The sequence below is a fragment of the Sus scrofa genome, chromosome 12 (genome assembly GCF_000003025.6).
Source record: "Sus scrofa isolate TJ Tabasco breed Duroc chromosome 12, Sscrofa11.1, whole genome shotgun sequence".
In the NCBI taxonomy this organism is placed as follows: domain Eukaryota; kingdom Metazoa; phylum Chordata; class Mammalia; order Artiodactyla; family Suidae; genus Sus; species Sus scrofa.
Window position 1 is genome coordinate 35,791,690 of NC_010454.4, and position 12,452 is coordinate 35,804,141.

Consider the following 12,452-nt stretch of genomic DNA (forward strand, 5'->3'; position numbering starts at 1 on the left):
ATAACCCACTGAGCGAGGCCAGGGATCAAGCCCGAAACCTCATTGTTCCTAGTCATATTCGTTAAACCACTGCACCACAATGGGAACTCCTAAAGTCATCTTGAAGTACCTTAAAATGTCTCCCTACTTGACATAAAAAAATTCTCATCTGTCAGATGTGGAGAGGTGCTGTGGTATCCCTTCTTCTACCAAGGTTATAGGACCCTGCTCCCTGGGCTGAACGCCCCCTGACCCCCACCCTTTGTGATGTTTGCCCAAGCTCAAAATGTAGAAGGTATATTTGATTCCTCCTGCAACTTTGTGACTCTTTGCTATTTCCTGAACTTGAATTCCTCTTTTCCCTTTTATTCTCTCTTGTCACTGGTGGAAATCCTGCTCTTTTGTTCACAAGTGCAGCCAACTCCATAAAAACTTTTCCTGATTTCCCTCCTCACAGCTGGCTTTTATCTCTTCTTCCTTTGAACCTCATTGTTCTTTACTTTACCTCTTGTGACACTTAACACATTTATCTTGTGTTATGATCATTTAATCCCATCTATGAGGTTGTGAACTTCTTGAGGGCAAGTACTGTATGTTGAGAAAGTCCTGATTAAATATTTATTAAATTGATTTACTGATTTATCACTTTCTGCTAGATATTCTATTAATGTTTTGCATCAAACACTACATCTGAACCTTATTCCTGTTTCAGACTTTTTCCCTCTTCTGACGTCTCCATTTTGTTGAGATATTGCACTTCTTAAGATTTGTCATGCATTTAGGCAAAGCCGAACCTCACAAAAAATTGTGAACTGAAGTATACCTGTTACTTCATAATTAATGTGTAGACAATTAATTGCATAGAATTAGATAATTTTAGCACTGAACTAATTATCTAATTCAGTGCTTCTTTGCCTTTTGCGGAGGGTGGGAATCTCAGTTGTTTTTTTTTTAAGTAATGAAAGCCAGGGCTTTTTTTGTTTGTTTTAAGAAAGATGCACATATGTCCATATATATGTTTTTGCATAATCAGATTTCTTTATTTGATTGATAGAGGCTAAATGATATTGCTGAGGTTACATGGTAAATCTACATTTGGTAACTGGTTATTTGTTCAGTAGTGGGAGATCTAACAAGGCATATATTTCTAGAATAGATGAAGAAAAGGAGAGGGGCTTTTCCTTGGACTAGTGTCCATTTTAAAAGAGGAGAAACTGCTTGCTTAGATTATTGCATAAATTCAAAAATAGGGTTTTTTTTCCTTTCTTCTTATAAAACAAAGATATTACCTCAATAAGGCAAGTACCAAGTGTCTAAGACAGTTTTCTTAAATCTTAAGATTAAAGACATAAGGGAGTAAGGCTAGTGAGCTTCACATAAAAACTTTTAATATATGTGGAGTCACCTTAAGTGGGAAAATTTTTCTTTTGTTTTATAAAGAAATACTTTTTAAAAGCAGTAAAATCTCCAAAGAAAAGTAATTAAACTTAGATCCCACCAACATGATTAAATGATAATCACTGTTAATATTTTGAGGTATATTGTTTTAATCTTTTTCTTTATACATTTATATATATTTTATTGTTTAGTTTTGTTTTTTTAAAAACAAAAATAGGTTTATGTTGCATATGCTCCTTTAGTTTTTGCCCTTTGTAGAAGTTTTGAAAGTGTAAAGTACCAAAAAAAAAAAATTTCCTTTTCTATTATGCAGAATTAACGTAGTCGGTGTTCAGCATATTTGCTCCAATTTTCTTTTAAGAAAAAATTCTCAATTGAGCAAAAATGATAGCTTCATGATAAAGAATTCAAGCAGTGTACAAAATTACAAAGGTAAAAATAAATCACCTCAAACTCCATCCAAGAATCACCATCTTTAACATTGTGTGTATGTGTGTAAAGAAGGATAAGTAAGCAGGTAGGGATGTTGATGGAAGTACGTTTTATTATTTTATTTTTTTGTCTTTTTAGGGCTACACCCTCGGCATATGGAAGTTCACAGGCTAGTTGTCAAGTCAGAGCTGTACCTGCCGGCATGCGCCACAGCCACAGCAATGCAGAATCGGAGCCTTTTCTGTGACCTACACCACAGCTCACGCAACACCGGATCCTTCACCCACTGAGTGAGGCCAGGGATTGAACCTCCATTCTTAGGGATGCTAGTCTGGTTTGTTAATAATGCTGAGCCACAATGGGAGCTCCCAGAAGTACTTTTTAAAAGTGAGAGTATACTATTAGTTGCTTGTTTTAAAAGTATTTGATTTTACTTGAATTTACTTTAAAAAATTGTTAAACTTCAAGTAAATCTTTCTTTACCACATGAGATAATATTTTATAAAATATTACTTTAAGTTTTAAAAGAGGAAAAATATTAAGCTGAAGTTAATGTCTTCTTTGTAGACTGTATTCACCACCACCCCATTTTTTTAGGGCTGCACCCATGGCATATGGAAGTTCCCAGTCTAGGGGTCAAATCAGAGCTGCAGCCACCAGCTTACACCACAGCCACAGCAATTCCAGATCCGAGCTGCATCTGTGATCTATGCTGTAGCTTGCGGCAATGCCAGATCCATAACCCACTGAGCGAGGCCAGGGATAGAACCTGCATCCTTATGGATATTATCAGGTTCTTAACCCACTGAGCCAAAACAGGAACTCCATGTAGACTGTATTTGATTGGAGATCTTATCTGTGGCCTGATTTGAAAGATGAGGACTTAAGTACTTTTAGTCTTCTATATCCTCCTCTTCTGATTTTTTTTATTTTTACATCGTTCAGACATATTCTGTCAATCCTTTTACCATAGTTTTTTCATTTCTAAGTTACTTTTGGTTAATTTTAGATTGGTTATATTTTAACTTTTTTTTTTTTTTTTAATAGGAGGGCTCTTGGGTGTAGACTGTCTGGCTTTTGCCTTTATACTTGAGCTACGTGCTGGCTGGGTTTTATGTTCTTGGGTCACACTTTCTTTTCCTTAGAACTTGGTAGACGTTGTCCAGTTGTCTTCTGGCATTGAATGTTCCTGTGGAGAAGTCTGAGGCCAGCCTGATTTTTTTCCCTCTCCTTGTAAGTCATTTGCTTTTTCTGTCTGATTGCCTGAAAATTTCTGTTTTTAATCCTTAAAAGTTCAATAGCTTTAATTAGGATATTTTTGTCTTGAGTGGTTTGCATTAAAATTCCTGGAATTGTATGTGCTCTTTTGAAAAATCATCTTTATCAAGGTGTAATTTACATGCCTGTTTTAAGTATACTGTTCAGGGGGTTTTGACAAATGTATATATCTGTGTAACTACCACCAAAAACAGAATAATTTAAGCTTTCCTGAGTTGTTCTTTTGATCTTCAAATTCAATTCTTTATTTCAAAGAAATTCTCTTGTGTTATATCTTTGAATATAACTCCTGTCTGTTGGTTTCCCTACTTCAGGGGTACCAGTTATTTTTATGTTAGATTGCTTGTCTTCCATATTTTTTTAAACTTCCTTCTAGTAACTTTATCTTTTCAACTGCTTTTACTGATTATCTCAAGCCTTTTCTCTATGTCAGAAGTTTGATTTTCAGCTGTGTTAGTGAGAATTCTCAAGATATTTTTGACTCACCCAAAAATGACTTCCAGGGAAGGTGGAGTTTGAGCCGAGCAGTGTTGTACCTCTTTTGTTCTGTTTACAGTCATCTTTGTTCCCCCTTGACAGTTTGTTTATTGCTTTAATTTATGTTCTTTTTATACACATTCTCTGTCACACACACACACAAACACACACCCACTCTCTCAAACGTATTTCTGCTTTGGGGTCAGTTTGAAACAAAAAATTCTATGAGGAAGTTTCAATATATCACATATATAATATGTCAAATAAGTATATCTTAGGAGCATTGCTCCATTAAGAGTGTTAAGTAGTCTCTCCTCAGTATACTTATGTCCTGGTAGATTTTGGAACATCTTTCTATCTCGTTGCCTCCCCCGCCCCCAGCTGTTAATTTACATTCTAGTCCCTTATTAGGTAGTCAGGAGGTAGTCAGGAGAATTGCTGCATCTCAATGAAAGTATTCAGTTTCCCTTTCTCTTTGTGGAAAGTGAGAACGTAGTTTAGTGTATATGTATTTAACATTTTTTCAAACGTTTATAAAACAAAAATGAAATTGGCATGTGTTTATACTTAAAGAACATGGAGTTCCCTTTGTGGCTCAGTGGTTAACAAACCTGACTAGGATCCATGAGGTTGCGGGTTCGATCCCTGGCCTCATGCACTCAGTGGGTTAAGGATCCGGCATTGCCATGAGCTGTGGTATGGGTGATAGATGCCCCGGATCTGGCATTTCTGTGGCTGTAGCATAGGCTGGCAGCTGTAGCTCCAATTCAACCCCTAGCCTGGGAACTTTCATATGCTGCAGGTGCGGCCCTAAAAAAGCAAAAAATAAATAAATATATATATGCATATATGTGTGTGTGTATATATATGTATGTATGTATGTATATGTATATTTAAAGAATGTGGTGTTAAGGAGTTCCTGTCATGGCTCAGCGGTTAACGAAGCTGACTAGCATCCACGAGGATGCAGGTTCGATCCGTGGCCTTTCTCAGTGGGTTCAGGATCTGGTGTTGCTGTGAGCTGTGTCATAGGTCACAGACACATCTCCGATCCCAAGTTTCTGTTGCTGTGGTGTAGGCAGGCAGCTGTAGCTCTCATTCTACCCCTAGCCTGGAAACTTCCATATGCTGCAGATGAGGCCCTAAAAAGCAAAAAAAAAAAAAAAAAGTGGTCTTAAAATATGTGAGTGAAATGTAAATGTGAAAGAAATGTGAATCTTGTCACAACAGCAGTTTCAGGACTTTGTTTGTTTGTTTTGTTTTTTGTTTATCATTTTGCTCACTACAGTCAATTAAAAAGTCCTGAAACTGGGAGTTCCCGTCGTGGTGCAGTGGTTAATGAATCCAACTAGGAACCATGAGGTTGCGGGTTTGGTCCCTGCCCTTGCTCAGTGGGTTAAGGATCCGGCGTTGCCGTGAGCTGTGGTGTAGGTTGCAGACGCGGCTCGGATCCCGCGTTGCTGTGGCTCTGGCGTAGGCCGGTGGCTACAGCTCCGATTCAACCCCTAGCCTGGGAACCTCCTTATGCCGCGGGAGCGGCCCAAGAAATAGCAACAACAACAACAACAAAACAACAACAAAAAAGACAAAAGACAAAAAAAAAAAAAAAAAAAAAAAAGATAAATGAAACTGAAATTTCGCTTAAACTGAGACTAAAATTAGGTACTTTTCAAAATGGGTTAATTGAAAAACAGAGTTGATCATAAATATGTTCAAAATGCACATTTCTAATTTATTAAAATTTTAAGGTAATGTGGAATTTTATTATGATTTGTATCATGCACTTTTAAATTTATCAATTCATTGAACTTTATCGAGCACTTTCTGTGGTCCAGGTGTTGTAGGTACTAGAGATAGGTCTTGAATTAAAGTCCTTATTCTTGGAGAGCTATGCTGTAGTAGAATAGATAGTCAATAAATAAATGTATAAACATATAATTTGAACTGTAAAGTAGTATATGACTCCTTTGAACCATCTGGAAGAAATGAGCTACCTAAATCTCAGAAATACCTAGAAAAAAATTTTTTTTTTTTTTTTTTTTTTAGGGCTGCACCTGTGGCATATGGAAGTTTCCAGGCTAGGGGTTGAGTCGGGCTGCTACTACAGCCCTACACCACAGCCGCAGCAGTGCTGGATCATTCACCCACTCAACAGGGCCAGGGATTGAACCCACATCCTCATGAATACTCATTGGGTTTGTTACCGCTGAGCCACTAACTGGAACTCCCCCTAAAAAATAATTTTTATTATTTATGTATAAGATGCATTTCTAGCACTTTTTTACTTGTGAAATTAATTTCAGAATGATGTAGAAGAATAGCAACAATACTTAAAATTTTTATTATAGTTGATTTATAATGTTCTGTCAATTTTTGCTGTATCGCAGAGTGACCCAGTCATACATGTATATGTACATTTTTTTTCTCATATTATCTTCTTTCGTGTTCTATCACAAGTAATTGGATATAGTTCCCTGTGCTATGTAGCAGGAATACACTATTTGTTTTTAAACTTGCTTGTCTATATGTAAATTTTGAGCAAGCCACTTGACCGCTCTGGGTTTTAGTTTTCTCATCTGCAAAACAAGATGCCTATTGATATGATTTTAAAACTGCTCATCTGTGCCACTTCTTTTTTTCCTCATAAGAATCCAACTCTGGTCTGTTTTACATATTGGGAATATATGGATCTTTCTAAGATCTTATTTGGAAACAGGTTTCGTACCTTATTTAAAAACAGATTTGGGGAGTTCCCCATGTGCAATGGGATTGGCAGCATGTTGGGAGCGCTGAGATGCAAATTTGATCCCTGGCCCAGCACAGTGGGTTAAGGATCTGGTGTTGTTGCACCTGTGGCTTAGGTTGAGGCTGTGGCTCAGATCTGATCCCTTGCCCAGGAACTTCATATGCTGCAGGATGGCCAAAATGAAGACAAACAAAAAAACAAAAAAAACCAAAAAACAGATTTGGTTAAGATTTTCTTGGATGCTGGGGAAAAAAAAGTAAATTTTCTAAACAAATATGGATATATCTTGTAGAAATCTCTGAAGCCAGGCATTAAATTTTTTTAAGTATATATATGTACTTGCTGTTCTAATATATTATGTAAAATAGTAAAAAGATGTTTTGAGTAATATAAATATATGTCCTAATAATTTCTTTTCACCCTCCAGTAGATTAATTTAGAATGATTAACCCTAACTTTTGGAGATCATTTAAATAGATAATCTACTTAAATCCCTTGCTTGACTTCTCTATCTTGAGTGATTTTTTTTTATCTCATCTCAGCTACCCATTCAAAAACTTAATGTCAGAGTTCCTGTTGTGGCACAGTAGAAACAAATCCAGCTCGTACCCATGGGAATGTGGGTTTGATCCCTGGTCTTGCTCAGTGGGTTAAGAATCTGGCATTGCTGTGAGCTGTGGTGTAGGTCGAAGATGCAGCTCAGATCCCGCATTGCTTTGGCTGTGGTGTAGGCCAGCAGCTGTAGCTCCCATTCAACCCCTAGCCTGGGAACTTGCATATGCTGTGGGTGGAGCCCTAAAAAAAAAAAAAATTAATGTCATAGACTTGTCATTATCATAAATTTCTGACCTCACTTTTAAACATCTTTCTGATGATTACTTCTTAATTTCTGCAAAATCACTCTTCTGTTCCTAATTCCATAATTGTAGAGTGCATCGAGACTGGTCTTTTACCAGCCTTCACTTATCTCCTTTTGCCTATGCCATGATAATTTCCTTGCAAACATTAACTCTCTTGTCCTATTCTCTGTTTAACCTGGCAGGAGGGCAAGTCTGGCCAAATCCATCTTTATACTTGTTTTACTTCCAGGTCTCTTAAGGCCTGGGAAGTGCCAGGAACCCAGAAATACTCTCTTGTGAACTCTCATGATGATTCATTCTTTCTTCTCTTGAGGCTAGCTTTCCTCCATACACATTAATCACTTCTCTATGGTTCACAAGTTAATTTTTCCTCTTTGAAAGAGACTAGCCTCATCAAACTGAGCATCTCTTGGACCTTGTTCCAAATTCACAGGAGAATCAAACTGGCCCAGTTGGGAGATTTTTATCCTTGGTGCCATAAACTATGGTCAGAGAAAAAAAGTTACCATACTGGGGACCACCTTTCACAATGTGTGGGTAGTAGAAACCACTGTGGCGTTACTTGTTTAGAGATGTAGTCATGAATTAGGAAAACACGTGCAAAAGTAAAAACTTCCTTAGCCAGTCAGTCTTTAAAGCGTAGAGAGATCTTTTTCTTTTTTAGAAGCATATGTGTGTATATATATATATATATAGTCTTTTTGCCATTTCTTGGGCCTCTCCTGCAGCACATGGAGGTTCCCAGGCTAGGGGTTAAATCGGAGTTGTAGCTGCCGGCCTGCACCAGAGCCACAGCAACACCAGATCCGAGCCGCATCTGCAACCTATACCACAGCTCATGGCAACGCTGGATCCTTAACCCACTGAGCAAGGCCAGGGATCGAACCCGCAACCTCATGGTTCCTAGTCAGATTTGTTAACCACTGAGCCACGACGGGAACTCCAGAAGCACAGAGAGGTCTTTAATCTGTAGTCCTTGGATGGGCTTCAGAGAGTCCCTGAACATCCTCATTGGTTGAAATTTTGTATGTGTGCGTACACATCGGTGACTTTTAATGAAGAGGCCCACAGTTTTTAAATAGTCTCAAGGTGAGCTATGACCTATACCTAAAGGACTCTGCTGTAGGGTTTATTTTAGCAGTAATAATCTGTGATTCCATGGATCTAGGGCTCTTAATAGTGAAAGGTGAGGAAAAAATAGTTTTTGCTATTGTATTTTTGAATCAAGATAATTAAAGGGGTAAAGAAAACATTTTTAATCAAAAGAAAATGTGGGGTTTTTTTGTTTTTTGTTTGTTTTGCTTTTTAGAGCCGCACTCCTGGCATATGGAGGTTCCCAGGATAGGGGTCGAATTGGAGCTACAGCTGCCAACCTACACCACAGCCATAGCAATTTGGAATCTGAGCCGAGTCTGAGACTTACACCACAGCTCACGGCAATGCCAGATCCCTAACCCACTGGGCAAGGCCAGGGTTTGAACCTGCAACCTTATGGTTTCTAGTTGGATTCGTTGCCACTGCACTACAACGGGAAATCCAAAAATGAGTTTTTCGAAACAACTTTTTTCCTTTTTTTAGGGCCTCATCTGTGGCACATGGAAGTTCCCAGGCTAGGGGTCTAATTGGAGCTACAGCTGCTGGCCTGCATCACAGCCACAGCCATGCCAAATCTGAGCCACATCTGCAACCTACACCACAGCTCATAGCAATGTCATATCCTTAACCCACTGAACGGGGCCAGGGATCAAACCTGCATCCTCATGGGTACTAGTCAGGTTCGTTACTGCTGAGCCACAACAGGAACTCTGAGATTTTCAAAACTTGAGTTTGACAAATGCGTGTTGTCAATTAGTATTTTCTCTTTACATGTATTTTAGATCAACAGAGGAGAATATTTTTACCACCTCCACCTGGAATCAGAAAATGTGTCATATCTACCAATATTTCTGCAACATCTTTGACAATAGATGGAATCAGGTATGACTTTTTAAATTCCTCTTAAAGCTGAGAAAGCCACTTAGCTATCATAAAACATTTAGTTTGTGTCTCTGTGTCATCCACTAATTCCCTTCTCACCTCCTTGTAATCACCTATCATTTTTTGTAATTATTGATTGTCCTGAACAGAAAATGGAGTAGGAAATGTACACAGTATTTCTGTTGACAATTTTTAGATACTTGTACTTGGTACCATGTAGCTTTCTCTTCCCCAGTTTAAAATTTTGTGTAGTGCTTCATGGGTTTCTTCATAGGAAGCCAAACCTGTTTTTTCTTTGTCCCTATTTACCAGCCTGTGCCCAAGATGATCTGATAATCCCTTCCTATGCTCAGCTCTACTTCATGTGGTAGGCTTTATATGTCTAAGTGTTCATCTGGAGGTACTAGTTCTCACTTTTCACCTTTTTGTGAAAAGAACTATGAGAGAGGCCTCTTTTTTTTTGGATATAATGAGTGATGCTATCAAATTTTTTGAATAAATTTAGTAGAGAAACTCTTAGAGATTTTAAGTCTAGACTGATGGCTAATGTCAAGTTCTTTCAGACTATTGAGCCACATTCTTTATGAATATTTATCTTTTACCCAATATGTTTTATGTCCTTAACTAAGGCAGTCTGTCTGCCACAGAAAGGCTGAACCTGACTTAAGGATCCTATCTATTTCTTTTGGGTAAAATAGATACCCAGATCTGAGAGGAAGTTAATTTCCTCTGCTTTTCCTCCTTTACTTTAGAAATAACGGTTTTACTAAGGGCTTAGAGCAGTTTTCCTGAGTACATTGACCTTTGCAGTTTTCTGTTTCAAACAAAGGCAAAAGTCATTAAATAGTATGTTTCAGAATGTTCCCTTAGTAAATGATAGACTTACTACTGTTCCTAACTTAGTCTTACCTGACTTGTTCTCTGTTTAACTAGCTTAAAATGGTATCATTAACGCTAACTGGAATTAGATCCTGAAACTGTTAGAATGGTTTAGAGCTGATTTTCAAGTTTGTTTATTTTTTTACAGGAGAACTTAAAATTAACATTGAAAAGTATACAATTAAGTACCATTTATTATACATGTAATGTTGTGCAACCACCACCACTTTCTAGTTCTAAAACCTCATTAGCCCCAGATAAAAAACTATACACTTTAAGGAGTTGCTTCTTATTCCCGCCTCCACCCCAGCCCCTATTTCTATGGATATTCTATTCTGATATTTCATATAATGGAATCATACAATATGTGACCTTTTGAGCCTGGTTTCTTTCACTCAGCAAGTTTTTTGAGATTCATGCATGTCATAGAATATATCAGGGATTCATTCTTATTTTTTTCTTCTTAGGGCTGCACTCTTGGCATATGGAGGTTCCCCAGCTAGGGGTCCAGTCAGAGCCACAGCTGCTGGCCTATGCCACAGCAACATCAGATCCAAGCTGCCTCTGCAGCCTGCACCACAGCTGACAGCAATGCAGATCTTTAACCCACTGAGTGAGGCCAGAGATCGAACCCGCAACCTCGTGGTTCCTAGTCAGATTCATTTCCGCTGTGCCACGACAGGAACTCCAGTGCTTCATTCTTTTTTATCGCCCAGTAATATTTCATTATATGTAAATACCATAATTTGTTCATCCTTTCATCCCTTAATTGTTAATGGACATTTAGGTTGTTTCTACCTTTTGGTTTCTATAGTGTTAGTATGAACATATGTCTGCAAGTGTTTGTTGAGTACTTGTTTTCAGTTCTTCTGGGTGTATACCTAGAAATTGAATTTCTGAGTCATATGGTAATTCTGTGTTTAATGTTTTGTGGAACCTCCAAACCATTTTCCATGTTGGCTGGACCATTTTACATTTCCAGTAGCAATGGTACAGGGGTTCCAATTTCTTGACTTTCAAGTTTTACACTTAACGTAACAGTCATTGTGTAGTTGTTAGTTTGGTAGAAAAGGAGAACTCAAAAGTGGTTAAAAATTAACAAGACTTTCCTTATTTTCTAGAAACTTAACTTTTTTTCTCCTTAGATACGTGGTAGACGGTGGCTTTGTGAAGCAGTTAAATCACAATCCCAGATTAGGACTGGACATCCTAGAGGTGGTTCCAATTTCAAAGTAAGTCTCTGTGTTAAGCCTTTTAATACAAAGAACGGTTGATTAAATAATTTCTAGCAGGTTTGGGGGTAGGAAATTAATTACTTAGAAAACTCACATTTTGGGGACTTGGTTTTTTTTTCTTCTTAAAGGAGTGAGGCATTACAGCGAAGTGGCCGAGCTGGCAGGACTTCCTCAGGAAAATGCTTTCGGATCTATAGTAAAGATTTTTGGAACCAGTGTATGCCTGACCATGTGATCCCTGAGATTAAGAGAACTAGTTTGACATCTGTAGTTCTGACCTTAAAGTGCCTTGCCATACATGATGTTATAAGGTATGTAGACAACTTGAAAAAAAGAAAAATTTGTTAGGGAGCCAGGTTATTCCTCAGAATTTTGTTGAGGTGTTTGATTCATATATCCCTACATTTCGAGGCTCAACTGAACCCAAATAAAAGGCTTCTCTGCATTGCTTTCCTGAGATTTTGATCCCTTGTTCATATTTTAACCTTGGCTTAGTGGGATGTTTCTTGCTGATGTTTATTTGGATCATTTAGTGACCATTGTTTATTTATAATGAAAGGTATACAATGACCCTAATTCACTCAGGTTTTGTTTTGTTTGTCGTTTTAGGGCCATACCCATGGCATATGGAGGTTTCTGGGTTAGGGGTTGACTTGGAGCTGCAGCTACCGGCCCACACCCCAGCTACAGCAAAGCAGGATCCAAGCCACGACTGTGACATATACCTCAGCTTGCTGCAATGCCAGATCCTTTAACCTACTAAGCAAGGCCAGGGATCGGACCTGTATCTTCAGGATACTAGTCAGTTTCTTAACTTGCTGATTCACAACAGGAGCTCCTGGTAGCATCTTTGGAATGGCCAGCATGGTACAAAGTACTACGAGAGACGGATTAATACTCTTTAGTAGGTTTTGGCTTTCACTAAGCTTAAATTATAATGGGGAAACAAGATTCAGATAAATGAAGCAAAGAATAGAAAAACTGTTAAGTTAGTTAAATGTTCAACTGTATAATTAATTAGTATAGGATAGAATATTGTAGGGGCTTGAAATTCCATATTATACGGGATAGAGTAAATAATGAAAGAAAGTACTGTCTTGTTCTTTTTTTTTTTTCCTTTTTCGGCTACCCCGAGGCATATGGAGTTCGTAGGTCAGGGATCAGATCCAAGCTGCAGTTGCTACCTAAGCC

At 38.0% G+C, this 12,452-nt stretch overlaps 1 protein-coding gene across 2 annotated transcripts in view; it reads left to right on the forward strand.

The window, feature by feature from the left end:
* DHX40 (DEAH-box helicase 40) overlaps window positions 1-12,452 on the forward strand; it is a 46,952-nt gene that overhangs the window by 10,136 nt on the left and 24,364 nt on the right. For both annotated transcript variants that reach the window (XM_005668994.3, XM_003131664.5), the window contains exons 8-10: window positions 9,048-9,147; window positions 11,172-11,258; window positions 11,390-11,572. In XM_005668994.3, coding sequence (XP_005669051.1) covers window positions 9,048-9,147; window positions 11,172-11,258; window positions 11,390-11,572 — 370 coding nt within the window. The remainder of the gene's footprint in view (window positions 1-9,047; window positions 9,148-11,171; window positions 11,259-11,389; window positions 11,573-12,452) is intronic.